At 54.2% G+C, this 23,507-nt stretch overlaps 8 protein-coding genes across 8 annotated transcripts; 5 read left to right on the forward strand and 3 right to left on the reverse strand.

Moving 5' to 3' along the window:
- Positions 1-501: 501 nt before the first annotated feature.
- Positions 502-4,748, forward strand: A1O1_02333 (uncharacterized protein; the record flags this gene model as incomplete). Its single annotated transcript, XM_007723244.1, has 3 exons — positions 502-678; positions 727-850; positions 898-4,748. The coding sequence occupies 3 exons, from the start codon at positions 502-504 to the stop codon at positions 4,746-4,748; spliced, it is 4,152 nt and encodes a 1,383-aa protein (XP_007721434.1).
- Positions 4,749-6,095: 1,347 nt separating this feature from the next.
- Positions 6,096-6,935, reverse strand: A1O1_02334 (uncharacterized protein; the record flags this gene model as incomplete). The annotated part of the gene is made up of 3 exons (XM_007723245.1): positions 6,096-6,243; positions 6,384-6,678; positions 6,857-6,935. The coding sequence occupies 3 exons, from the start codon at positions 6,933-6,935 to the stop codon at positions 6,096-6,098; spliced, it is 522 nt and encodes a 173-aa protein (XP_007721435.1).
- Positions 6,936-7,900: 965 nt separating this feature from the next.
- Positions 7,901-9,465, reverse strand: A1O1_02335 (uncharacterized protein; the record flags this gene model as incomplete). The annotated part of the gene is made up of 2 exons (XM_007723246.1): positions 7,901-9,268; positions 9,334-9,465. 2 exons carry the CDS (start codon positions 9,463-9,465, stop codon positions 7,901-7,903), a joined length of 1,500 nt encoding a protein of 499 aa, XP_007721436.1.
- An 856-nt stretch (positions 9,466-10,321) lies between these two features.
- On the forward strand, positions 10,322-11,350 carry A1O1_02336 (uncharacterized protein; the record flags this gene model as incomplete). Its single annotated transcript, XM_007723247.1, has 1 exon — positions 10,322-11,350. The coding sequence occupies one exon, from the start codon at positions 10,322-10,324 to the stop codon at positions 11,348-11,350; it is 1,029 nt and encodes a 342-aa protein (XP_007721437.1).
- Positions 11,351-12,352: 1,002 nt separating this feature from the next.
- On the forward strand, positions 12,353-13,799 carry A1O1_02337 (O-acetylhomoserine (thiol)-lyase; the record flags this gene model as incomplete). Its single annotated transcript, XM_007723248.1, has 2 exons — positions 12,353-13,473; positions 13,535-13,799. The coding sequence occupies 2 exons, from the start codon at positions 12,353-12,355 to the stop codon at positions 13,797-13,799; spliced, it is 1,386 nt and encodes a 461-aa protein (XP_007721438.1).
- A 1,290-nt stretch (positions 13,800-15,089) lies between these two features.
- A1O1_02338 (long-chain acyl-CoA synthetase) lies at positions 15,090-17,252 on the forward strand (the record flags this gene model as incomplete). The annotated part of the gene is made up of 1 exon (XM_007723249.1): positions 15,090-17,252. One exon carries the CDS (start codon positions 15,090-15,092, stop codon positions 17,250-17,252), a length of 2,163 nt encoding a protein of 720 aa, XP_007721439.1.
- A 390-nt stretch (positions 17,253-17,642) lies between these two features.
- Positions 17,643-19,877, reverse strand: A1O1_02339 (uncharacterized protein; the record flags this gene model as incomplete). Its single annotated transcript, XM_007723250.1, has 1 exon — positions 17,643-19,877. The coding sequence occupies one exon, from the start codon at positions 19,875-19,877 to the stop codon at positions 17,643-17,645; it is 2,235 nt and encodes a 744-aa protein (XP_007721440.1).
- Positions 19,878-21,293: 1,416 nt separating this feature from the next.
- A1O1_02340 (uncharacterized protein) lies at positions 21,294-23,225 on the forward strand (the record flags this gene model as incomplete). The annotated part of the gene is made up of 3 exons (XM_007723251.1): positions 21,294-21,420; positions 21,471-22,077; positions 22,124-23,225. The coding sequence occupies 3 exons, from the start codon at positions 21,294-21,296 to the stop codon at positions 23,223-23,225; spliced, it is 1,836 nt and encodes a 611-aa protein (XP_007721441.1).
- Between the last annotated feature and the right edge of the window lie 282 nt (positions 23,226-23,507).

A 23,507-nucleotide genomic window follows, 5' to 3' on the forward strand; every position in this document is an offset into this window, starting at 1 on the left:
CAGCACCCCTACTGGTCAGTGACAATACTAGTAGAGATATGGGTCCGTTAGGTGTCTCGCTAGCCCAAGAGCCCTTAAACCCAGGTACCTTAGGTATAGCTACCTACCTAAGATACCTTGCCTGATAACCTGTAGGTACCCTGCGGAGTGAATTGGAGCTGCCTCCCCTCTTGGCAGCTACAGGCGTACAACTCCTCGAGTTCGTCATAAGCGAATCCCGACACTGTCAACCTCCCCAGCCATTTCTTCTCTAGGAACGCAATCCTCATTTTCCCTCGACTCCCGGCCCTACCCAAGTACGGAGCACATCGACTGAGTGCTTTGACGACTCCAGCGACTCTGTTTCCTATGTCACTGCATATCGCGCGCCTTCTATAATCCAACACGTCGAGCCTGTCGCGGTCTAGAAAGCAACCCATAGTAGATCTCCGGGTATGGCGGAGACCATCGGCTCATCAGCTTCAGGTTCGTTTCACTGGCAGAGAGGTTAAGCGTTCCAACATGTCGCCTGACTGTTCCATCACAGGTCACCCAAACCTACATCTTACGCCGGAAGAGAAAAGAGTGTACGCGCAGCTACTCAAAGAGGCGGATCCTGATGGCTTCGGTGCTGTCTCTGGAGACGTGGCTGTTAAGTTCTTTGAGCGAACAAAGCTGCCCGCAGATGTGTTAGGACAAGTAAGCCATATATGTTCACTTGTACGGACCGATGTTGACTGGTCGCAGATATGGCAGATTGCCGACGTTGAAAACCGTGGGTTTCTGACACCAGCGGGCTTCGGAGTCGTGCTACGATTGATCGGCCATGCGCAAGCTGGCAGACCACCATCGGCGCAGCTTGCTACGCAGAGTAGGTCAGCTGTTTTCAAGTATGAAGCAATTTCTAACGATCCGCAGCCGCGCCGTTACCGCGATTCGACCCCATTCATGCTGAACAAACACCGCAACCACTCCCTCAGCAGACAACTGGACCTCCAGCCAGTCCATCTCCACCAGGCCCGCCTCCCATCCGAGTGCCTGCATTGAGCCCGGACAAGATTGCTGAGTATTCGGCGTTGTTTGAAAAGTCGGGCGCCGAGAACGGTCTACTCCCTGGATTGGTTGCCAAACAGATATTTGAAAAAGCAAGATTGCCAAATGAGGTTCTTGGGAGGATATGGAGTCTAGCTGACACACAGAATCGTGGAATCTTGGATGTGACCGAGTTCGTGATAGCGATGCATCTTCTGGCATCCTACAAATCCGGTCAAATGCGAGGTGTCCCGAGTACACTGCCCCCAGGCCTCTATGAGGCTGCCAGTCGTCGGCCTCCTCCTAGAGTCGGCAGTGGCTCGCGGCCGAGCTCCAGTGCAATGGCCCAGCCGTTCGGGAGCTTCAATGCTCGCCCACAGAGCCCCATCACCAGGCAGCAAGCCAGCACTCCATTGTCAGCGCAATCAACTGGAGATGGCTGGGCAATCACCCCGGCTGACAAAGCTCGGTTTGATGCGATATTTGCTACGGTTGATCGTCAAGGCAAAGGATATATTGATGGAGAACAAGCGGTCGAGTTTTTCAGCAATGCCAGACTCCCAGAGGAAATCCTTGCGCAAATTTGGGATCTCGCCGACATCAACTCGGATGGACAACTTAGCAAGGATGAATTCGCAGTGGCTATGTATCTCATACGCCAGCAGCGAGGTACGAAAGATGGCCGAGGCAACCTCCCGTCTGCTCTTCCTCCGGCCCTTGTCCCGCCGAGTATGCGAAGACAAATCTTACCTCCGTCCCAGCCAACAGCACCAGCATTCGAAACAGCTCCAGCAGCTACGAAACCTCGATCGGCTGCTGAGGATCTTTTCGGACTGGATGCATTCGAAGCCACAACGAGTGCGCCTGCGCCTGCTGCCGCACCTGTTCCAGCCCAGATTCCCCCGCAGGTTGCTCAATCAACTGGCGGCACTGATGCCGGCCATTTCGCAAATCCTCCAGCCTTTGCATCCCCTATCCCCGCGCAAGCAACATCAAGCACGTTCAAACCCTTTATCCCCTCCAGTTCTTTTGGTCAGAGCATCCTCCCCCAGTCGACAGGGTCGCCTGCTCCTATCCAAGCCAAGTCACCCCCTCCGCCCACTGATGACTTGCTTGGTGATGCTGATCCAGAGATCAGCTCAAAACTCACCAAGGAAACTAGTGAATTGGGAAATTTGTCAAACCAGGTCAGTACCTTGTCAAAGCAAATGACGGAACTTCAAGGGACCAAAAAGCAAGCGGAGCAAGAACTGTCAAACAGCACCGCCCAGAAACGCGTATTCGAAGGAAGATTGGCTCAACTCAGGTCTCTTTACGAGAAGGAGGTCCAAGAAGTCAAAGCTCTCCAAGAACAATTGACAGCGGTGAAGAATGAAACCAAGAGACTGCAACAAGACATGGCTATAATCGACGGGGCTCACCAAGACCTCTCGACGCAACACCAACAGCTACGTGTCGCTCTGGAATCCGATCAAAAGGAAAATGCATCGTTGAAGGAACGAATTCGTCAAGTGAACCAAGAAAATGAACAGCTCAAGCCCCAACTTGAAAAGCTTAAGTCCGATGCAAGACAGCAGAAGGGCCTAGTGGCCATCAACAAAAAGCAACTTGCTACCAATGAGGCGGAACGGGATAGATTGGAGGCAGAGATAGCCGCGGCGCAAAAGGAAGTCGAAGATGCTCAACGAGAGGCCGAAGAGTCGGCACGGCTACTTGAGGCATCGCAAAGGGAGCTGGAAGAGGCTCGCAACGTGCCCATTCCTACCGTAAAGAGCCCTCCTGCTGTCACAAGCCCTGCCCCGTCCACCAGTTCGAATCCCTTCTTCAGGCGAACTACAGAAGCCGCATCTCCTCCGCCCACTTCCCAGGAAGTCCCTGCGCAGGCCAGCCACACTACTTTCGACAGTATTTTTGGACCTTCATTTATATCATCGACGGCCCCTGCGCCTGCAGTTTCGTTTTCCGGACAGGAGTCACCACCAAGCGCTCCATCAAACGTCCCTCACATTGAATCCCCTGTTTCCTCTTCTACTCCAAGGGAAGTTGAAGCTCCTGCGCTGGCAAAATCAGGGCAAATCAGTTCTGCAGCTCTCCCCTTTCGAAGACCACTGGAAAGAGGAGATTCGATCAGTTCTTCCGTCAGGGTGGCGCCCCCTGCAAGTCGAATGAGTCCTGCTGATACCCCACGTGCATTGACTCCTACGACGGATGCCTCCAGCCCGACCGGACAAAGAAGCGTCACAGAAGATCCTTTCACGGCTGCCGCACCGGACGAAGAGCAGGAGTCTGTCCGTCAGACGCTGCCCCAACCAGGTCCAACTCAGGAAATTGGCGAGGCAACTTTTGGCCAGCCCTCAGCCGGGGAGCCTGGACCACATGACATCCCCGGTGGATTTCCCACGGACTCACGATCCAAGACCCCAGCCTCAAGTCGTTCTGGGTCGGAAGCTGCCGCCACGCCCAACGGTGGAGAGGGGCAGACTATCTCCGGATCTGCACCTCAGTCGAAGACCCCTGAGCAAAATTTCGACGATCTCTTTGGAGGTCTGGCTCATCAAAGAACGGCATCGCAGCAAGCTGCAGATTTTGACTCTGCTTTTGCCGGGATCTCAAACCCACCAGCCACCAACGGTACCGAAGCAGCCGGTAACAAAGAATTCCCTGACATCCAGGAGCTTGATGACGACGATGATAGCAGCGAGTCGAGTGACGAGACGCCCATGAAGTTCGAGGACGACTTCAATAGCGCGACATCCCCGCGTGGTGCGCCAGCTGAGACGGACACCACGACTGGAAAACAACCGGAAATCCCCCCTCCATCGAATGAAACACTGTCACCAAGACCTCCCATGGCAGGGCCGGCCTCTACTGCAACCTCCCTACCAGGTGCTGATCAGCAGGTGTCGCCTCCGGCCTATGGTGACTCGGACTCACACGACAATCGTAATCATTTCCCGAGGGAATATAAAGGACTCCTGCCAGAGAGGGAAGATCCTACAGCTTCGCCTCCAACAGCTGGCGGTTCCACCAATCCACCACCGCCACCAAGCGGAAGTCCTCCTGCCTATGGCCCACAAGTGCATGAGAGACCATCAGAGCCTAAAGCCACCGCGCCACCGCCCACCAATGCAGGCCCGTTTGATTTTGACTCTGCGTTCGAGGGCGTTGGGTCTGCTCCGGTCGAAGATGATGATGACGCGGATGATGAAGATGAGGCGGACGTGTTCAACCCAGCCAAGACCACTTTAGACTTTGATCCTACCTTCGATTCGCCGGCTCAATCGCATGCTTCCATTGTTCCCCATCAGTCTACACACGATTCTGTCACGAACGGCACGACCCAACCTGCCAGCGACGACTTCTTTAGACATAATGGAGCGATAGCAACGAGCACTGGTGGTCCACAGTCTGCCGCCTCGCCTGTCTCCCATGATTGGGATGCCCTCTTTGCGCCGTTGAATTCGAACACGACTGTGGTAGAGCCCGTGTCTGCACCGGTAGGCCCGACTCCGCCTCCGAAAGAGTCGGGATCTGCCGCACCCCAGATCACCGGTCTTGCGCCAAGATCTGGACGGCCTCAGCCGGGACGCGCTTTGAGCACGGGTACAGAACATGATGATCCTATTCTGAAGAGATTGACTGCGATGGGATGGTCGCGTGACGAGAGTCTGGCCGCCCTGGAGAAGTTTGACTACAACATCGACAAGGTAAGCGGTCTCGCAATGTTTGGTGGATAAGTGGATGTACTAACCCGGAGCGTTTGCTAGGCCGCTGATTATCTGACCTTCCGGTCCTGATCTCAGTCACGATCCCAATAGTGAAACACATTCAGCCTCCAAAATGTGATTGTTTGCACAAAAGATCTCATAGTCTGATGGGCAGACACTTCACCGTGTGCGAGATAAGATTGTCTTGATGTTACGTTTTTCTCAGCCTTGAAACAAAATTCAGACCGCATGAATGCGGAGAAAGGAGACGTTTCTCTTTATGTCATTTTCCCTACCTGCTGCTTGGACCACTGCTTCGTCGCGTCGGAAGGGAGCAACATCCTACTCCTACACTGTATTCGTCGGCCTGGGAACGACCTGCGTCTTTGTGTTTCTGGTTCAGACCTTATTGACAAGAAAGAACAAAGCTGTGTGCAGTAGCTGTGCAGTGGACCATTGGCGTCGATGGCACTACACTACCTCAGATACTAGTAATGAGCAGACTGTTGTAAGGAGAAGGGAGAGAGTCCAGCATTTGCACACGTCCTCTTAACAATATCTGACGGTAGTTTCATCCGCTTTGTCAAGTTCGGGCACGATCTGATCATCTCCGTAGATGTAAAAGTATCTGTGGTTGTGAAAGAGCAGTTTTGCTTAAACAAAGCGGTATGGGATTGGTTGGTTAATGCTCCTCCGACCCAGAGTCGTGTCCAACTCCTGTCTTCTTCGCGATTCTGTTCTGGAGGAGACTGTTTTGATCGAGTCTGGCAAGGCTGAGTGAGGATGATTGTGAAGGACAGACTCCAGAGTAGAGTTTTATATTATATGAGGAGGAAGGGTTCTAACGTTATGATCAGGCACCCCTTTCTTTATCAGCGTTTCTTACTGCCGGAGACCTAACTTCAACAGAGTGTATGAGTTAGTACCTACATACTACCAAAGTCAATCGTAATATTGTGTACCTGGTGGTGTCGGATCAGTGGGGCCACAATATTCGTCCACACTCGACCGTCGGGATCGAGGTCGAACGAATGCTGGAGTCTGAGCATGATTTAGACTTAGAAAGACATCAAACGGGGGAGAAACAGGGACATGGCAACTGAAACAAGAAACCCATTTGAAAGCAATCTTTTTCTTTTGCTTCTGGTCTGCTGAGTAGCTACTACTGTCCAGTGTCCGCCAATATGCACTCCTCACGAAGAACAGGAGGAGGGCGGATGGGTATCAATCGCCCAAAAGCTAGGTGGAAGTTATCCTCTCGTCTTCATTTTCGTCTTCTCTCTTGCCATCCAAGCTCAGCACACGTGTGGCGGCCCTCGTCTTTTTCCCTTCTCTCTAGGCCCTTGATTTGAGTTGAGGGGAGCGGGTGGAGGAGGCTTAGACCACTTCTGCGCCAGCCCAGGCTCGATGTACTTGTGGCTGCTGCTGCTGTTGATGCTTCTTCGGGCCATTGTTTCCAGCAGCGAATCTACCGCCGAGGAAGACATGGGAGAAAGCGAAGAAAGCGGTTGTCGCGAAGAGAATGCTATTCAAGCAGTTAATGTCAGTGTTACTATCAATGTCATGCATAGTGAGGGGGTTCGGGATGGCTTATGTCGGTATCAAGACAGTTTGGGGCCAACTCTCGTAGGGGAAACGCGAAAGGGGAAAAAGGAGACCACCCACAATTCAAAAACACCGACGACAATACATCCTTTGGCCGAGGGACACGCTCCGATGGCGCAGATGGTCGGTTTGCTCATGATGTCTGCGATTGCTGCGAAGCCGCTGAGCCAGAAGAGAGCGGTGCTGGATTCGGCTGCGAGCATGGCGAACGGGTGGGCCAGGACGGGGAAGTAGCGAGGGGCCACAATCGTGTAAGGGACCGTGACTAGCATGGTGAAGACGGCTGTGAAGATGAAGAAGACCAGGGACGAAGGGACAGCGAGGGCTGGATGGTGGGTGTTCAATGCGTTGGCCACTGAGAGAGATAGATCGGTAGTTAGTCAATCAATCAAATCAATCAAATCATTTGGGGCCGCCAATTAGTTGGCTGTTGGAGGAGGGTGTGATGTTTGGTTTCTTTTCCCGGCTCAAACGATGATAGATTGGGAAAGAGAAAGAGAGAGGGGTTGAGAGCAGACAAAAGGGTGTCTTACCGGTTGCTCCGAGTGCCATGGCAATGAAGGCCAATATTCCTTGCAAGAGGCGCAGGACGAGGACCTGGTTGAGGAACATCTTGAGCTGCTCCTCGCTCGAGAGATCGATGACCGTGGGATATTTCGAGTGATGTTGGTCGAGGGATTCGGGGAGGTAAGGCTGCTTATGCTTGTGATGATGACAACCTGGTCGAAGCAGTTGATTGAGGCGAGTTTAGAGAGAATCGAGATGAATGGAATTGAAGGATTTGAGATCTGTTCAGAAAGGAGAAAAGCAGTAGGAGCCTGTTTTCCCTGGTGCTCCTCGGCATTGAGGGCGCGGTTTGAGTGAAAACCCAGAAAACTGGCCGAGACTTCACAAGCCAGTACGTACTAGTACTAGTAGTAGACAAACGCGGAAGAATGGAAGTCGACAATACCCAAGGCTGACAAAATAAGCCCTGAGACTCACGTAGAGAGAGAGAGTGTGTGAGAGACCTGCTCGCAAGGCAGACCAGAGACACAGACGGGCGAGCGGTGCAGCAGGGCACGTTCTTCATAAAGGATAGTCGGGCAATGTCTTGGTGTTGCGTTGCGTTGCGTTGGTCGTTTTCACTCGCAAACGACGGGCCAGCAGGTCGGCAAGCAGCAGGTCGGCAAGCAGCATGTTTGGCGCAGGGCGAAGATTGACGGTTTGAGATACGGTCAGAGACAATGACTTGCATGGATGGCCTTTGGCTGGCCAGGTCCGTCGTGGGAAACACCATGTTTGATAATGATGGTGGGAAACAAAGAAAGAAGGAAGAAAGGTTGGAGGATGGAGGTTGAGATGCCGCAAGGCTGAAACAATTTCCTGTTTCAGCATCGAGCTCCATCAACGAGAGCCATTGGATGACAACCACCTCCATCTACACGCATCGAAACAGAACAGTCGCACGAGATAGAGGATGTGCTTTTCATGTTACACAGGATTTCTAGAGGATCCGAGTCCACCTCTTCCATCCGATCGGCCTCCATTTCATGTGTCGCTTCTCATCGATGGTGGCTGACTTGGGTACTAAGTACTCACGCGGTTTCCTCCCTCGACACCCCAGCGTCAACTTGAACGTCGTTGCTTTGGCTCCGCCTCTTCCTCTTCGTGAGCATTCCTCCAGAGTACAGAATGGTCGGGGGAATGCCGACTGCGCACCACACAGCCATCGTCCAAGTCATCGTCTTCCAGCCAGCCGCGGACCTGATGGCCCCCGCAACCAGCGGCCCTATCAAACTGCCACCGGCCCATGCCACGTTGAAGATGCCATAGCTTTGACCATACGCGGATCTGCCGGCAAATAGGTCAGGGTCTTGTCGCACTTTCACATCGCAGACCTTGCTAAACTCCGCCATCAACGAAGTCAGCAACAGAGCAGTCGCGGCCCCAAGAAGCGCCAGAAGGGCACAAAGCAGTACGGCTTGTCCGGTGGTGTCGCGATCCACGAGTCGAAGCAAGACCCAGAAGGGGATGCAGAGCAAAAGGCCAGACGCTGCGATCCAGCGGGGACCATACTTGTCGGTCCAAATGCCGATCAAGGGCCCTGCGAAGCTTGGGGCAAGAAGAGCAATGAAGACCAGACCGGCACCCAGAGAGTTCCATCCAAAGATCTGATTGACATAGAGCGGAAGAGTGGCGTCGATGGCCGAAAAGGTCATCGCGCCGACAAGATTGCCCCAAACCGCGGCCAGGATGCGCTTCGACTTCAGAAGGATCAGGAGGGCGGGCAACTTTCGCTTTGGCTGCGCACTGGGAGTCGCGGTGGTTGCAGCGAGGGTAGTCTTCTCCTCCACAGCAGCCGGCTGCGGCATTGCCTCCAGGGGAACGTCGCCGCGAGATAGCCTGTTTTCAGCAGCTTCCGGTTCCAACCATCTCGCAGCAATCTTCTTCTCAATCAAGGTCAGTCGCAGACCAATATCCAGTCCAATGACGGCGAACGTCACACCAAACACAGCGTAATATCCTGCTCGCTCGTACACCACTCCACCGACCAACGGGGCGACCAAAACACCCAAAGAGGTGGCCATGCTGACATACCCGATCGCGTGACCGGCTTCTTCCTCCTTGACCGTGTCGGCCATGAGTGCCAGGGCCACCGTCCACACGACCGAAGCCGAAGCACCCTGCAACAACCTCCCCACCACGATGACCGGGATCGTCGTGCCCAAACATAGCATCAGAGTCGATCCCGCAAGGACGATGAGGCCCACCAGTAGAGGAGCTCTTCGCGAGTGTGTGCGATCTGCGATAAATCCGAAAATTGGCGCGCAGCACAGCAATGCCGCTGCATATACCGCCAGAAGCACCGATACCCAATGTTGAGTGTCCTTTTCGGCTACATGAACTCGTTCCTGGAGCGCGAATGGAATCACAGGGACAATGACCCCGTACAGAAAGACATCCTGTGCGTTTGTGTCAGTGGTCAAGGCAGCTTCTTGTCTCTGTCAGTCAGTGGGGACATGCTTACAGTGAAGACCGACCAGCACACGGCAAACAAGATGAAGACCTTCGACGAGCGGTACTCGAGCAAAACCGGTCGCCTCCCTCGTAGGGGTATTATTCGGTCCAATATCGCTTCTTGTTTCTTCCACACGTCCATGGCTACTGCGACAGGCTCACTTATCGCGGTTAGACATCTATGAGATGGGAAGATTCAAGCAAGGGCTATTAAGCCATTGAAAGCGGTGTATCTATGTTCTAGAAACCTGGGCAATGTGGGAGAAATGGGACCACTATGCACAATGCCATTGTGTGCAAATCACCATCATCATCGTTACTGTAAGCCACCCATTCGGCTCCGACCGTCGCCATCTATCTCCTTCCATATCCGCTCATCTCCGTGGTTCTCCATCCATCGGCAGGCGCCGAGACGGGGAGATAGAAGAAGATATAAAAAGGTATCCTCCACTCTCCTACAACGACGACGCCTCGTGCAGCCATCAATGGAAGCTTCGCCAGGGGGTGTGAAGGCTCCGGTGAGCGACGTCTCTCGAGCAGATGCCTTATAATAGCGCCGGCATCAGCGTGAGACCGAGTTTCACTATCTTCATCGTTTCCGAGGCTGAGCAGCACGATGGACGGATATATGCGATATTCACAGAGCAGTTGTAACAACCACTAGAAAGCCAGCAGCTGACGCAGAAGGTTACTGCAAGTGAAGGGTCAAAGCCCATGAGAGTGAAGGGTCAGCGACAATGGCATTCTCAATGTCAGCATGGTCAGCTTTGGTGACATCTCAAAACAAAAAGGTATATATATGGGCAGCCCGGTCTGTCGCACCAAACCCTGGTCAATAGCAGACGATGTCGACAGTATCCTGCCCCAGCATGCTCTGCAAGATCTCCTTTTGCTCTCTGATTCAGTAGCGTCTCTAACCTGTAGCACCCCCGGCCCTTTGGGCTCCAAGCCTCTTATATCGGCAAACCTCTTATATCGGCAAGCCATGGTGAATAACCATGGCGTGTACGTATCTGCTGGTCATTGTGGCCTTCTTTATGGCTTTTATAGCGTTGTGTTATGCCAATGTTCCACATTTCGTCCTGCCAGTCCATACTGACGTACAGCAATCGGGACAAAAACTGCAGCAAGCCTTCCAAGACGCTGTGATGTTGGCCCGAGTGGCTGCAGTCACATTCGATCCCTGCGAGGAAGTGTTCCTGCGCTACTTCACTGCAGAAGAAGCCGACTTTGTCAAGCACGCTTTCCGCACCATGGCCAACATTCCTCTCGACCAGGTGATTGATGAAAAGACCATCTTTGGCTTTCTTGCCAATCCTACAGCAGCGCAAAATCTACCGCCCAAGTTCGCAGACCTAGACATTGCCTGGGACGATCACCCAGATGTACCGGAGATGGATAGACTCTGTGGTCATGTCTCAGAAAGTGGTTCCATGCTTGACGCCTACACCTACCTGGACGTTGACGAATTGGAAATCAGCGACCAAGCCAGCCAGATCGCGTTAGTCTCGCTGTGTGAGGAGCTCTTCCAGTTCCCTTCGCTCCAGGAAATCGAAGATCCGCCGTATGTACCATGGGCGAGAGATGGCCAGGGACGTCCACTGCCCGGGTTCACGTGTGACGGATTGGGCGCCACCGATAGCGACTGGATGGCTTCTCCGGGCGCCACTCTTCTGCATGAACTCATGCACTGGAGTTATCTGCTGGAAGACATGCCGGGGTTTTCAGAGTTGATCGACAAAGATGAGGCTGGACTCCCTCAAATACGCGACCACTCCGATCTCAGTTCAGATCCACCTGATGGGATGGGCGCTTTTCATGCCAAGTTGCTCAAAGATCGTGGACCGTTTGCGGCTATCCAGAATGCCGACAATTATCGCTGGTATACGCTGTCGAAGTACTGGTCGTGGAAGTGCGGCAGAGGCTTTGCGGAAGCGATGAGTGACCAGGACGTCTATAAGAGGGGTCCCAAGGTTGTCCTGGGCGAGCCGGAAGCTGCTGGGGAACAGACCGGTGGGCAATGGTAGCGAAATACGTTGCGAATTGCTGGGCCGTAAGACGTACATACACGTCCATGAGTATGCAGGGTATACAGGCTGGACAGATGCTCGAGATATTGTGGACAGCTCTCCGCTGGTGGGGGATACACAGGCGGGCTGGAAGCAAGCTTAGACAACCCAGACATAGATGGATCATTCTATATGACCCAAACTGATGTCAAGGCTGAAGAGAAGCGTCACAAGGCTGTCAGATACTGATCCGGTGCCCTTGCTTGATGTCATGATCAGATAAGATAAGATAACGAGTGGGACAGTGCTGCGAAGGTTCCCCGATCGTAATTTTGTATGTATGGCGAGCGGTCCATCAGACCACCGAGTCTCTGCTTCTGTCTGTCTGCAGTTTGAGAAATATAAAACAACAGGTGATGGCCTTTTCGAAACCCACTCAGAATTCCTCGAAGACCAGTATGGATATCTGCCATGCACTTTTCATCTAGGATTGCCATAGCCTCAACCAGCGTCCGAAGCAAGATGCCGCCCGTCACGAAGTGAGACTCTACACGATCACCCATGCCATCGCGTCCTCTATTCGTGTTCGCCTCTGCGCCGGGCCAAGCTACAGTCTCCAAAGAGGGATCAAGAAGATGCCGTGATGGGAGAGCTGGCGTGGGTGGGCGTCTGATCACGCAATCGGTCGACGAGAAGACTCCATACTGACCAGGTTGCGGGGAAGAAAACTGACAGCTGTGATCCGTACCGCGAGGTGTGAGAGAGAGCAGAGACTCCTCAGTCGCACCCAAAAAGGCTCGTTGTTGTCCTCTCCTCTTCCGCGCTGGCGCTTGAAGAATCTTCTCGCCTCTGAAACTGCTCTCTTCTTCTCCCTTGCCTATAGACTTCTCTAGGAATTCTGACTGTTGTGGCAGTCAACTAACTGTCTTACCCCCCATAAACTTACCACAGTGACTCGTCCTCAACCTCGACAGCTTGATCCCTCTCCTCGTGGAATTGACTCGGACCGTTTCCTCGACAATGTCTTCAGACGACTATGTCCAGAAGTTTGAAACCCTTCAGATCCACGCCGGTCAAGTTCCTGACCCGACAACCCACGCTCGTGCCGTCCCCATCTACCAAACGACGTCCTACACCTTCGATGACTCCGCCCACGGCGCGAGGCTGTTCGGCCTGAAAGAGTTTGGAAACATCTACAGTCGGATCATGAACCCCACGGTCGATGTGTTTGAGAAGAGAATTGCTGCACTCGAGGGGGGCGTGGCCGCCGTGGCAACGGCTTCGGGCCAAGCCGCCCAATTCATGACCATTGCTGCCCTGGCGCATGCCGGCGACAACATCGTCTCCACCTCTAACCTGTACGGAGGCACCTACAATCAGTTCAAGGTCATGTTCCCCCGGTTGGGCATTGAGACCAAGTTCTTGACCTCGGAGAAGCCTGAAGACTTCGAAAAGGCCATTGACGACAAGACCAAGGCGGTCTACGTGGAAACCATCGGTAATCCTCGTTACAATGTGCCGGACTTTGAGGCGATTGCCAAAGTGTGCCATGCCAAGGGTGTGCCCCTGGTGGTCGACAACACTTTCGGCGCAGGAGGCTACTTCTGCCAGCCCATTGCCCATGGCGCAGATATCGTTGTCCACAGTGCTACCAAGTGGATCGGCGGGCACGGCACCTCGATTGGGGGGATCATTGTCGACTCGGGCAAGTTTGACTGGAAAGCCAATGCAAAGCGATTTCCTCAGTTCAACGACCCAGCTCCGGGCTACCACGGATTGAAATTCGTCGACACGTTCGGTGCGATGGCCTTCATCATCCGCGTGCGGGTGGAGATCCTGCGAGACATGGGTGCGTGCTTGTCGCCGTTCAATGCACAACAGTTCCTCCTCGGCATTGAGACGCTGAGTTTGCGAGGCGAACGCCACGCCTCCAACGCTCTCAAGCTGGCGCAATGGCTTGAGAAAAACCCCAACGTCGCTTGGGTGTCGTACCTTGGCCTCCAGAGCCACCCTTACCACGAGCTTGCGAAGAAGTATCTGCCCCGAGGATTTGGTGGGGTGCTGTCGCTAGGTATCAAAGGAGGCGCCGATGCGGGTGCCCAGGTAGTCGATGGCTTTAAGTTGATCTCCAATCTCGCCAAGTAAGTGATAATTCTACAGTTGCCGGTTGAGGTTCCGAAGAAAAGCTAATTGGTTTGGTAGTGTGGGAGATGCAAAGACCCTGGCGATTCATCCCTGGTCGACGACCCACGAACAGCTCAGCGAACAAGAGCGAATCGATTCTGGAGTGACACCGGACGCCGTGAGGATTTCGGTGGGCTTGGAGAACATCGACGACATTATCCACGACTTTGAGCAGAGTTTCGCGGCCAGCGATGCTGCGCGGACCAATGCCGAGGCGAACAAGGCCAACGCTACAGTTGAAGCGAAGCCGAATGTTGATGCCAAACTCAGTGGGGCTACCTGATTTTCATGCTGTCGTACTGATGTCTTGTCCTCCAGCAGGTCTACAATATCTGATGATGGCCGCGGTGATGTAGGATCGAATCTCTAGGACTCAGTCCGGGGTTGGCGGGGGTATCTTTGGATAAAGGAGAGCCGCCCCGGAGAAAGACGGGAAACGATCAAATCTGCTCTACTACTACGTATGACTGAATCGACCGGAGTCCAGGACAGCTCCATCCATGATCGGGCACCTCCAGATCTCGGCGCTGTCAATGGAGATGCTCACGAGCATTGAGATGCGGGAGGAGAGGAGTCTGGGGTTGATGTACGTACAACAACGTAGAATCTACCGAGGACAGAATCATGTCGTCCCTAGCCAATCGGCATTCGGCAATTTCGTGCACGATTGACATACGAAGAAATAGAAAAAGAGAAGAATCCCATTTTCACATGTCTATCATCTGTCTCTCGATCTCCAATTCCACCGGCCGGCCACCTCGGGCCCCAACAAAGACATGGCAACATGTTATTTCCATGTTCGACACGACTGCCCAGATGGTTTTGGCGTAAGAGTTATATCTACTCTACTACGTGATGTCTGTCGGCTTCATTATTCCGCTGACTCCTACTATGTAGACGAATGTCAAGATCCCAGGTTTCTTGGGCCTCAGGCGTAGACCAGGAGATATGTCCGGATTAGGAATTCCACTCCTTGCCCCTTCGGCTCCCCGGCGTCTCGTCTCTTATGCCTAGGTGTCTAGGGGGAGGTATGTCCACTGTTTATAGGCTAGGGGGTCACATCTTGTTGTGACGGGTCCGCCTAGGGTAGCCTAACCGTTGTCACCCCGGAGCCCCCAGTTTTGGACACTTGTCTACTGGGGAGATGCCGAGGCTGTCAAGCTGTGAACACGGGGCATATTCACTACACACACTGCATAATGCAATCAATACAATCAATATGCCTGGCATTCAAGAGGATCCGTGACGACGACGACGCATCATGTGGACTCTTTTCTTTTCTCCTTCTTCTTATTAGTATCCGGCCCTTTGCCAGTCAGGTCTTGAACTTCTAGGGCTGGATAGTCGGCCTGGCTTTAGGAGTTTCATTCCATCCTTCATCCTTCTCCTTCCTACTCACACATACCAGAGCTTGGTCTTTCTACGTCCCGCATTCTGCAATCTGCCATTTGCAACACACTGCATATTAAAAGCATAACACTGCTTGTCCATCTCCAATTGTCCCCTGCTCTTCCGCTGAATCGAGACCGGGGGTCTTGTCGGGTGGCTGTCTGCGGTCTTATTCGTCTCCAAAATGCCATCCTTTCTCTCCTCGCGGCCAGCCTACCTGCAAAAAGCCGACGAATACTATGCGCCACCGCCCAAGGGTCAGCCATACTCCATCACCCTTGCAGGCTCCGAGAAACCCGGTCGAACTGCCATCTATCGACATCACAAATGTCGCGATGCCCTCCTCGAGACCCTCGACCCGGCCATCCGCACCGCCCATGACATGTTCGAATGCGCGGCGCAGAAATACCCCCACGCGCCTTGTCTGGGTTACCGTCCTTACGACTCGAATAAGAAGACGTTTGGTCCATACGAATGGATAGACTATGAGACAGTCCAGAAGAGAAGGGCAGACTTTGGCGTGGGGATCGTCGAACTCCACGCCCGCGAAGGCATCACCGGGGCGCAGTATGGCATTGGATTGTGGTGTCAGAACCGACCGGAATGGCAATTGACTGATCTGGCCTGCATGTCCCAGTCGCTGTTTTCGGTTTCGCTCTATGACACTCTGGGGCCAGATACCTCCGAATACATCATCCGACACGCCAACCTCGCCTGTGTGGCCTGCTCTCTCCCGCACGTTCCGACGCTGCTCAAGTTAAAGCCCCGGCTGCCGAACCTCAAGCTCATCATCGTGCTCGACGCCCTCGACACCGCCCCAAACGAGAAGCCAGAAGTGTCCAAACAAGCGCTGCTCGACTCACTCGCCGCGGATGTCGGGCTCAAGATCTTCTCGTTGGAAACGGTGGAAAAGCTGGGCGAGTCGTTGAACCGTCCATGCAACCCGCCCAGCCCATCGGACACGATCACGATCAACTACACGTCGGGCACGACCGGCGCGCCCAAGGGAGTGGTGCTCACGCATGCAATGGCCGTGGCGGCGACGTCTTCGTCGTTGACCGGGGCGAAACTCGACCACACGGGAGTCTCGTGCAGCTATTTGCCGCTGGCGCACATTTTCGGCCGGCTTCTCGAACACACGGCACTCTGGGCGGGTTCTCGAATCGGATACTTCCACGGCAACGTGCTGGAGCTGGTCGACGACCTCAAGCTGCTGCGACCGACAACCTTCGGCTCGGTGCCGCGACTATTCAACCGGTTCGGCGGCGCCATCAAGGCCCAAACGGTCGAGCAGCCAGGCCTCAAAGGCGCGTTGAGCCGACACATTGTGCGCACGAAACTGGCCAACGCCGACCCGACGCCCAAGTCGCCCGGCGCGCCAGCACCCAAACCGACATACACGCACGCGATCTACGACCGGATCTGGAGCCGCAAAGTGGCCGGCGCTCTGGGCCTGGACCGAGCCACAACCATGGTATCGGGCTCCGCGCCCCTGGACCCGTCCCTCCAACAGTTTCTGCGCGTCGTATTCTCGACACGCCTATTCCAAGGCTACGGACTAACAGAGACATACGCGATCGCACTGACCCAACCGGCCGACGACTTCAGCGTCAGTAACTGCGGCGCCGTGATGCCATGCCAGGAAGCATGTCTCCTGAGCGTCCCGGACATGGACTACACGGTATCCGACCACCCCCAGCCGCGCGGCGAGCTGCTTCTGCGCGGCGGCTCCGTGTTCCGCGGTTACTACCGCGACGAGACGGAGACGGCGCGCGCCTTCACGCCCGACGGCTGGTTCCGGACGGGCGACATCTGCTCAGTCGACGCGCTGGGCCGGTTCAGCATCATCGACCGGCGCAAGAACGTGCTCAAGCTCGCGCAGGGCGAATACATCTCGCCCGAGCGCATCGAGGGCGTCTACCTCTCGTCGTGCTCGTACCTGGCCCAGGCGTTCGTGCACGGCGACAGCGTGCAGACTTTCCTGGTCGCCATCCTCGGCGTCCAGCCCGACACCTTTGCCGGCTTTGCCTCGCGCATCCTGGCCCGCGACATCAGCCCCACCGACCTCGACGCCATCCGGGAAGCGTGCGACCACCCAAAAGTCAAGGCTGCCGTGCTGAGGGATCTGGACGCCGTGGGCCGTCGCAAGAAGTTTGCCGGCTATGAGCGGGTCCGGAATGTCGCGTTGGCCGTGGACCCGTTTACCGTCGAGAACGAGCTGTTGACTCCGACGTTGAAGCTGAAGAGACCCGTCGCCGCGAAGAAGTTTCGAGATGTCCTTGATCGCTTGTATGCTGAGGCGTTGGAGGAGGAGGGGAAACAGAAGGGTGGGAAGGCGAAATTGTAGTATTGGACGTTGATTGCTAGTAGAAATAGAATGGGATATATATGATGATAATTACTAGTACCTTGTTCTACTGTTTACTTGTTTATTGTTTAATGTTTACTGTTTAGTCGTCTACTGTCTACTGTCTACGACCTAGAGCTTACATCGTAGGTCCTATTCAGTGATGGACGTATTCTTTGGGTCATACTAGTGTCTACTAAGGTAGATAGGTGGACACATACATTGATTGAGCCATATATTGAGCCATATATTGAGCCGTACATAGATCTATACACCTCTATATTGATTTCTGGTACGGAGATATATAAAGTTAAAGTTGGCATCTGATATGCACAAAAAGGTATCCAAGAGAGGTACGTATCCATCGACCTTATATCTAGGAGCGCTCTGCTAGGATGGAATATCATGCCACACGCCCTTCTCATCCCACACCCCGACCTTACTATACCGGCCGGCCGAGTTACCTTTCATCCAAGCGAACCTGATGAACTGGGGTTCGAAATCGAAATCGGGTTCCAAGTCTAACTCCGACTCCGACTTCGAGTTGGAATTGGATTCTGATTCTGATTCTGATTCTGACTCTGATTCTTGGACGAAGGCGAGGTCGAGGTCTAGTTTGGGTATTAGAGACTTCTCACCACCAACGATACCTGGTTGGCTTTTTTCTCTTCCCTCTCGTCTTCGCGGCAGTGTCACTTCCTCTTCGTTCCAGTACAGTTCTTCGTCGGTGTAGCCGCGCCAGCGCTCGACGTCGTTAATGAGGATGCTGACGCCGTCGATGCCCTGGTCGCGCGGGAGCGGGCCCCAGTGGAAGGTGATGTTGGGTGTTGATGTTGTCGAGGTGCCATCGTCGAACCCGGGGATGGGGATAGTAGAGGGTAGAAGAGACTCAGTACTGTGATCACCAGCAGGAGGAGCAGTAGCAGCAGCAATGATACCACCACCACCACCACGAACCATTGCCCCAACATTATGAACCACCGCTGTCACGTTGGGCGATTTCGCACCCCACCATGACGATCCGCCTCCAGACGGCACCTCTCCGAGTGCCACCGGGGTCTCGATGATAGATGCGAACCCCCATCGCGCCACGCCGTTCACGAACAGACCCAACAACAAGCCCTGATAGGCCAGACTCGGACGGATCTGGAAGCCCGTGCCCGGCATGAACACCAGCGCCAGAATGTAATGATGGATGCGGAGGCGGAACCCGGGCAGAACCAGCAGGATAATCAACGTCAGGCCCATGCCGGCGTAGATGGCTAGGTATTTGGGCATGTTGCCCGAGACGCGGATCCAGTGGATCTGGGTGCCGACGATCAGCAGAATCAAAGTGATGATGATGGCCAACGCGAACGGAGCGCCCGGCTGCGCGAGATCGTGAGGCGTCAGTCGCTCGATGGGGATCAGAGGGCCGAAAGTGTAGTTGTTGAGCGCTCCAATAAAGCAGAATCCAAGATAGAGAACTGTCTTTTCGATCTGCGCGGTCAGTCCGTTCAGCAGGGGCAAAGCGGAAGTGCGATACAAGATGTACGAGACGAACGCGGCCGGGAGGAACCGTTCCAGCAGCTTGCTGATGGCTTCGTAGATGTTGGCGGTGCTGGGGGGATCCGAGACCAGCCCGACGTGCAGAAACATGATGACGAACGTGCTGAAGAAGAACACGGCCGGAGAGGTGGTCATGATGGACAAAATCACCAGCGCCGCGGCCGTCACCGCGAACAACGGCCAGCGTGAATCCACCGGACACTTGGCCTGCGAAGCTGAAAGACGCTGGAACGTGAATGACCGCGGGAACGTCGCGGGGAAGTCGATGCTCTCGATGCCGTTCGCCTTGCTGGCCTTGAAGTTGCTGTGCGCGCCCACGAGCGTGGCGACTCCACACCCGCCCGTCGCGTCGGTGGTCACGCCCGCGTGGATCGCCGCCTGGCAGATGAAGCTGTCGCCGCGATACACGGGGATCGAGTCCGGGTCGAGCGGGTCCGGCCCGCCCACGACCAACCCTTCGTAGCGCAGCGATTTGTTCCCGACGATGCGTTCTTCCAGCAGATGCGTGCCTTTGCAGTTCGCCGGACATCGGAACGTCAGGTGTGCCGAGGAGAACGGCCGGCATTGGTTCCCGTTAAGACCGCATCCGTTGCCTTCTTCCCAGAAACTGGCGCCGCACCAGAGGTTGCGAGGCTTGCCGTAGCCCTTGATCGACCCCGTCGTGGCTTGTTGCTTGAGCATCAGCGACCACGTCAGAAACCAGCATGCATACAGTGCCACCAGGAGCATGATCCGCTGTTTCCTCTTGGGTGCATATTTGTCCAGGAGTTGGATCGGCGCTTGTTGGATCTTCGGGTATATGGGATCGATCTTGAGCACTCGGGGAGGTACCGGTCCTTTGACCCACGTCACGACGGCACGAGATGCTTTTCGCACGGGTAATGGAACCCATTTGTATGGGAATGTGTGCGAGGCTTCTCGGAGCCAGACGGGGACGGGGAGGCCGGTCGCTGAGCCGTCCGAGCCTGTCCGGACGTGAAAGTCGCGGCTTTCGACGTCGTGGTCTGCTTCTTCGTCCGTCAGGGCCGGAATGTCAGACACAAGGTTCTCTTCGTCGTCGCGGTACTCGGAGTGCATGGCTGGAGGTTGAGTCGGGTCGGACAGGCAGGGCAGTCAATGATTGTAGGATACTACTAGTAGTGTTAATATAGACAGGTTGTCGGAAATGACGGGCAATAACGCCAATCCGTCGAAGTTAGCACATCGATGCAGAGGTGAAGGAATAGACTCGATAGAAACGCCGGGCGAGTGCAAATAACAACTGTAATGGATGAAGAGAATGAAGACGACGTGGGTGTACAGAGGTGCAGAGAGTCAATGAGATGGATGGATGGCTGAAGCGCAGCTCACGCGGCCTCGCCGGAGCCGGAGGAGAGTCGATGGGTCGGAGACTCAAGCTTGGCCCATGTCTGATACTAGGACACTGGCATCCTACCATTCAGTAATTCACATGGTCCTACATCTGGATGTGGATAGCAGATGCATCAGATGTTGTCCGGTCCGACTTCATGTCAATTGCGGCTTATATTGGGCATGTCCAAGTAAGCCTGCTGGACTGCGGTGAATTGCTCGCCGTCGCGCGTGTCAACTGCGGTACGCCGAGGCTGTGCCGCAGCTTATCGATAGTGCACATCTGTTTACTACGTATACTATGCTTCACCCATGCAGTGGTAGGTAATTACCTAGGTACGTGTGAGGATCTCAGCCATGGTTCCAGGCTATGGATCGGTAGTAGGCAGGTTCAGGTTCATGGACACTGGACTCCTTCTGATGCCTTTCGGAAACGGCCAGCCTGCGCTACAGCATGGCCAGCTGCAAATGCAGCGCTTGTCACCCACGAGGCGGACGGTAAACGTACCTGAAGTCTGCGGGCAGGCTAGGGAGGCAACCTCTAAGGGTGATCCAACGCCTGGGGGAGTCTGTGTGGCAGCTACTACTATAAGGGTGAATGAGTGAGTGGTGGGCACTCGGTAGGTATACTAGCCCGCACGAGGTATTATGCTGGGGGGCGTATACCTAGGTAGCTACCTAAGGTACCTACTAGTAGTAGTAGTAGCCTCGATAGGTCGTTATTGTCTGGGTTGGTAAGCTGGACAGTGGTGCGGTAGTACTATTGATTGGTGCCAGTGCTCAAGATGTCACTAGAGCAACATCTAGGTAGCTACTACTACTACTGCAGTGCGCTACGTACTATAACCGACGCAAGGAAACCGCAGAAGGCCTTAAGCGTCGCCACCGTGAGGATTGGGCATTGAGCATCCGAAGCGACCTTATCGGCTCGTTATCGCACTCGTACCAGATGTTCTGGATGATGACTATTCCACTCGACCATTGTTACTCAGTCTATCCATTCACTGCGGCCTACTCACCCTCATTTCCCTTGTGCTGAGCTGATGCGGATTGATCAAGATCTCATCCCAGTCTCCAGAATATCAATATCTCATCTCTACTGTGTCGTTTGACCTCGATCGCAACATTGCCATGGCTTCAACCATGGAGAAACCCGAGCCCAAGGACTTGTCCTACTATTACTCCCGGGTGACCATGAACCGCCAGGCCAGCAAGATGAAGCAATTCTACCAGTATTTCCTCATTCCCGGCATTGGAAATCTGGCTGGAGGTACGTTCTCGGCCATACTCAGCACGTCGTTCTAGCTCACGCCCTTGGAGGCCTCCCGAATCCGGGGTATTTCCCTTACGACACCTTGGAGGCATCAACAGCCCTCCCCGATCGATTCAAGCCAACTCCCAACAAGCCAGTTGACCCGCCGGTCAGTGAGTTGGGCAATTGTACTCTCTCCGACAGCCCTGCCGTCTCCAGAGTCCTGGTGCCTCACGATTCTGCCGAGCCAAACCTCCTGCGGAAAATTGATCTGACCACTGCCTTACAATATGGCACGGCTCAGGGATACCCTCCTCTCTACAGCTTCATTCGGTCTTTCGTGCAGACAAATCTGCACCCAAATGTGCCGTACAAGGGCGGCCCAGAAGTCATTCTGACCTGCGGCTCTACTGATGGATTTGCCAAAACCCTTGAATGCTTCAGCAACATTTGGGATGAAGAGAGAGATTGGATCAGAGAAAGAGAAGGAATACTATGTGAAGAGTTTGCCTACATGAATGCCATCCAGGCCGCTAGACCTCGCGGTCTTAATGTTGTGCCTGTGGCCATTGATGATGAGGGAATGCTCGCTTCCGGTAAGGGAGGTCTGGAAGAAGTGCTCGCCAGTTGGGACAAGAGTAAGGGCAAGAGGCCGCATCTGATGTATACCGTGACGTGAGTATGCGCCATTCCTGTCAGACGATCCAGCTGATTTGTATAGCATGGGCCAGAATCCTACATCAGGACTGCTTTCGGTCAAGAGACGCAAGGAGATCTACTCTCTGTGTCAGAAATACGACATCATCATTGTCGAGGATGACCCGTATTGGTACTTGCAGTACCCCTCTGGAAACCGTCTTTCCATGAAGGCTCGAGGCAAGCCTGTTTCGGAGAACTTCCCCATCGATCCGGCACATAACTACAATGCCTCGTCCGGAGGCAAGTCCAGTGGGTTTGACTTCTTGGACAGTCTAGTGCCATCATACTTGTCCATGGATGTGGATGGACGAGTGGTCCGATTGGACACTTTCAGCAAGACCGTGGCCCCTGGATGTCGGCTTGGGTGGATTACTGCCCAACCTGACGTGGTGGAGCGAATCCAACGCATTACCGAGACTAGCACACAACAACCCAGTGGGTTTGTTCAGAGTCTGATCGCCGAACTGATCATGGGCCCATCAAAGAGCGGCGATCCCGGCAAAGGTGGCAGTAAAGACGGTAGTGGATGGAAAGTGGACGGCTGGGTGCGATGGCTTGAAGGCTTGCGCGGCAACTATGAGCGTCGAATGCAGTTGATGAGTACCATTCTCGAGGACGGAAAATACCTGATCCAAAGCTCTCGGCGCGGGTCTCGTCTGTCAGCATCCGACGAGGAGGAATACGAGGTACTGCACAAGACGCAGTTGTATGATTTCGCATACCCCATGGCCGGCATGTTCCTGTGGATGCGGGCTCATTACGAGACACACCCGTTGTACCAGGATGTCGAGCACCAGCGTCTGGCTCAGGCTCTATGGGTGTTCATGACGACGAAGCCGTATCTGGTGCTCCTCAGTCCGGGGTCAATCTTCTGTCCTACTCCTGAAATCATGGCCGAGAAGGGATGGCAATACTTCCGTCTCTGCTTTGCCGCGGTGAACGACGATGTGGTGGAGAAGTACAGCAAAGCCATCGTCAAGGCTTTCACCGACTTCTGGGCTATTGACGATGTGAAGAAGATTGATGACTTGTTGGATGATGATGAGAAGGTGCAGGCTAGGTTGGCCAATGCGGCGATGCAAAACCAGGTGAGTTTGAACTGTCACGGCGCACATGAGATGTGAGATGTTAGAAGTTACTTATGGCTGACTCTGAACAGGGACTTTACGCTGTAAACCCGGCCGTTTGTTGATTTGTGTAGGTTGCTGGGTATGAATTTCGCATAGTATACGCATGTACGATGATTTTGATGCTCACACGATTACATCTGAGATACATCTGAAGAGCGGGCATGCATTGGACGACGTGCCGACTTGGTTCTGGTTTCTGCTCTGTTCAATGCCGTATGCATGATCTCTATTTGGCCGTCCTTGTATACTACCAGGTACTACTACTACATGACTGAG

The sequence above is a fragment of the Capronia coronata genome, assembly GCF_000585585.1.
Source record: "Capronia coronata CBS 617.96 chromosome Unknown acBCG-supercont1.2, whole genome shotgun sequence".
In the NCBI taxonomy this organism is placed as follows: Eukaryota; Fungi; Ascomycota; class Eurotiomycetes; order Chaetothyriales; family Herpotrichiellaceae; genus Capronia; species Capronia coronata.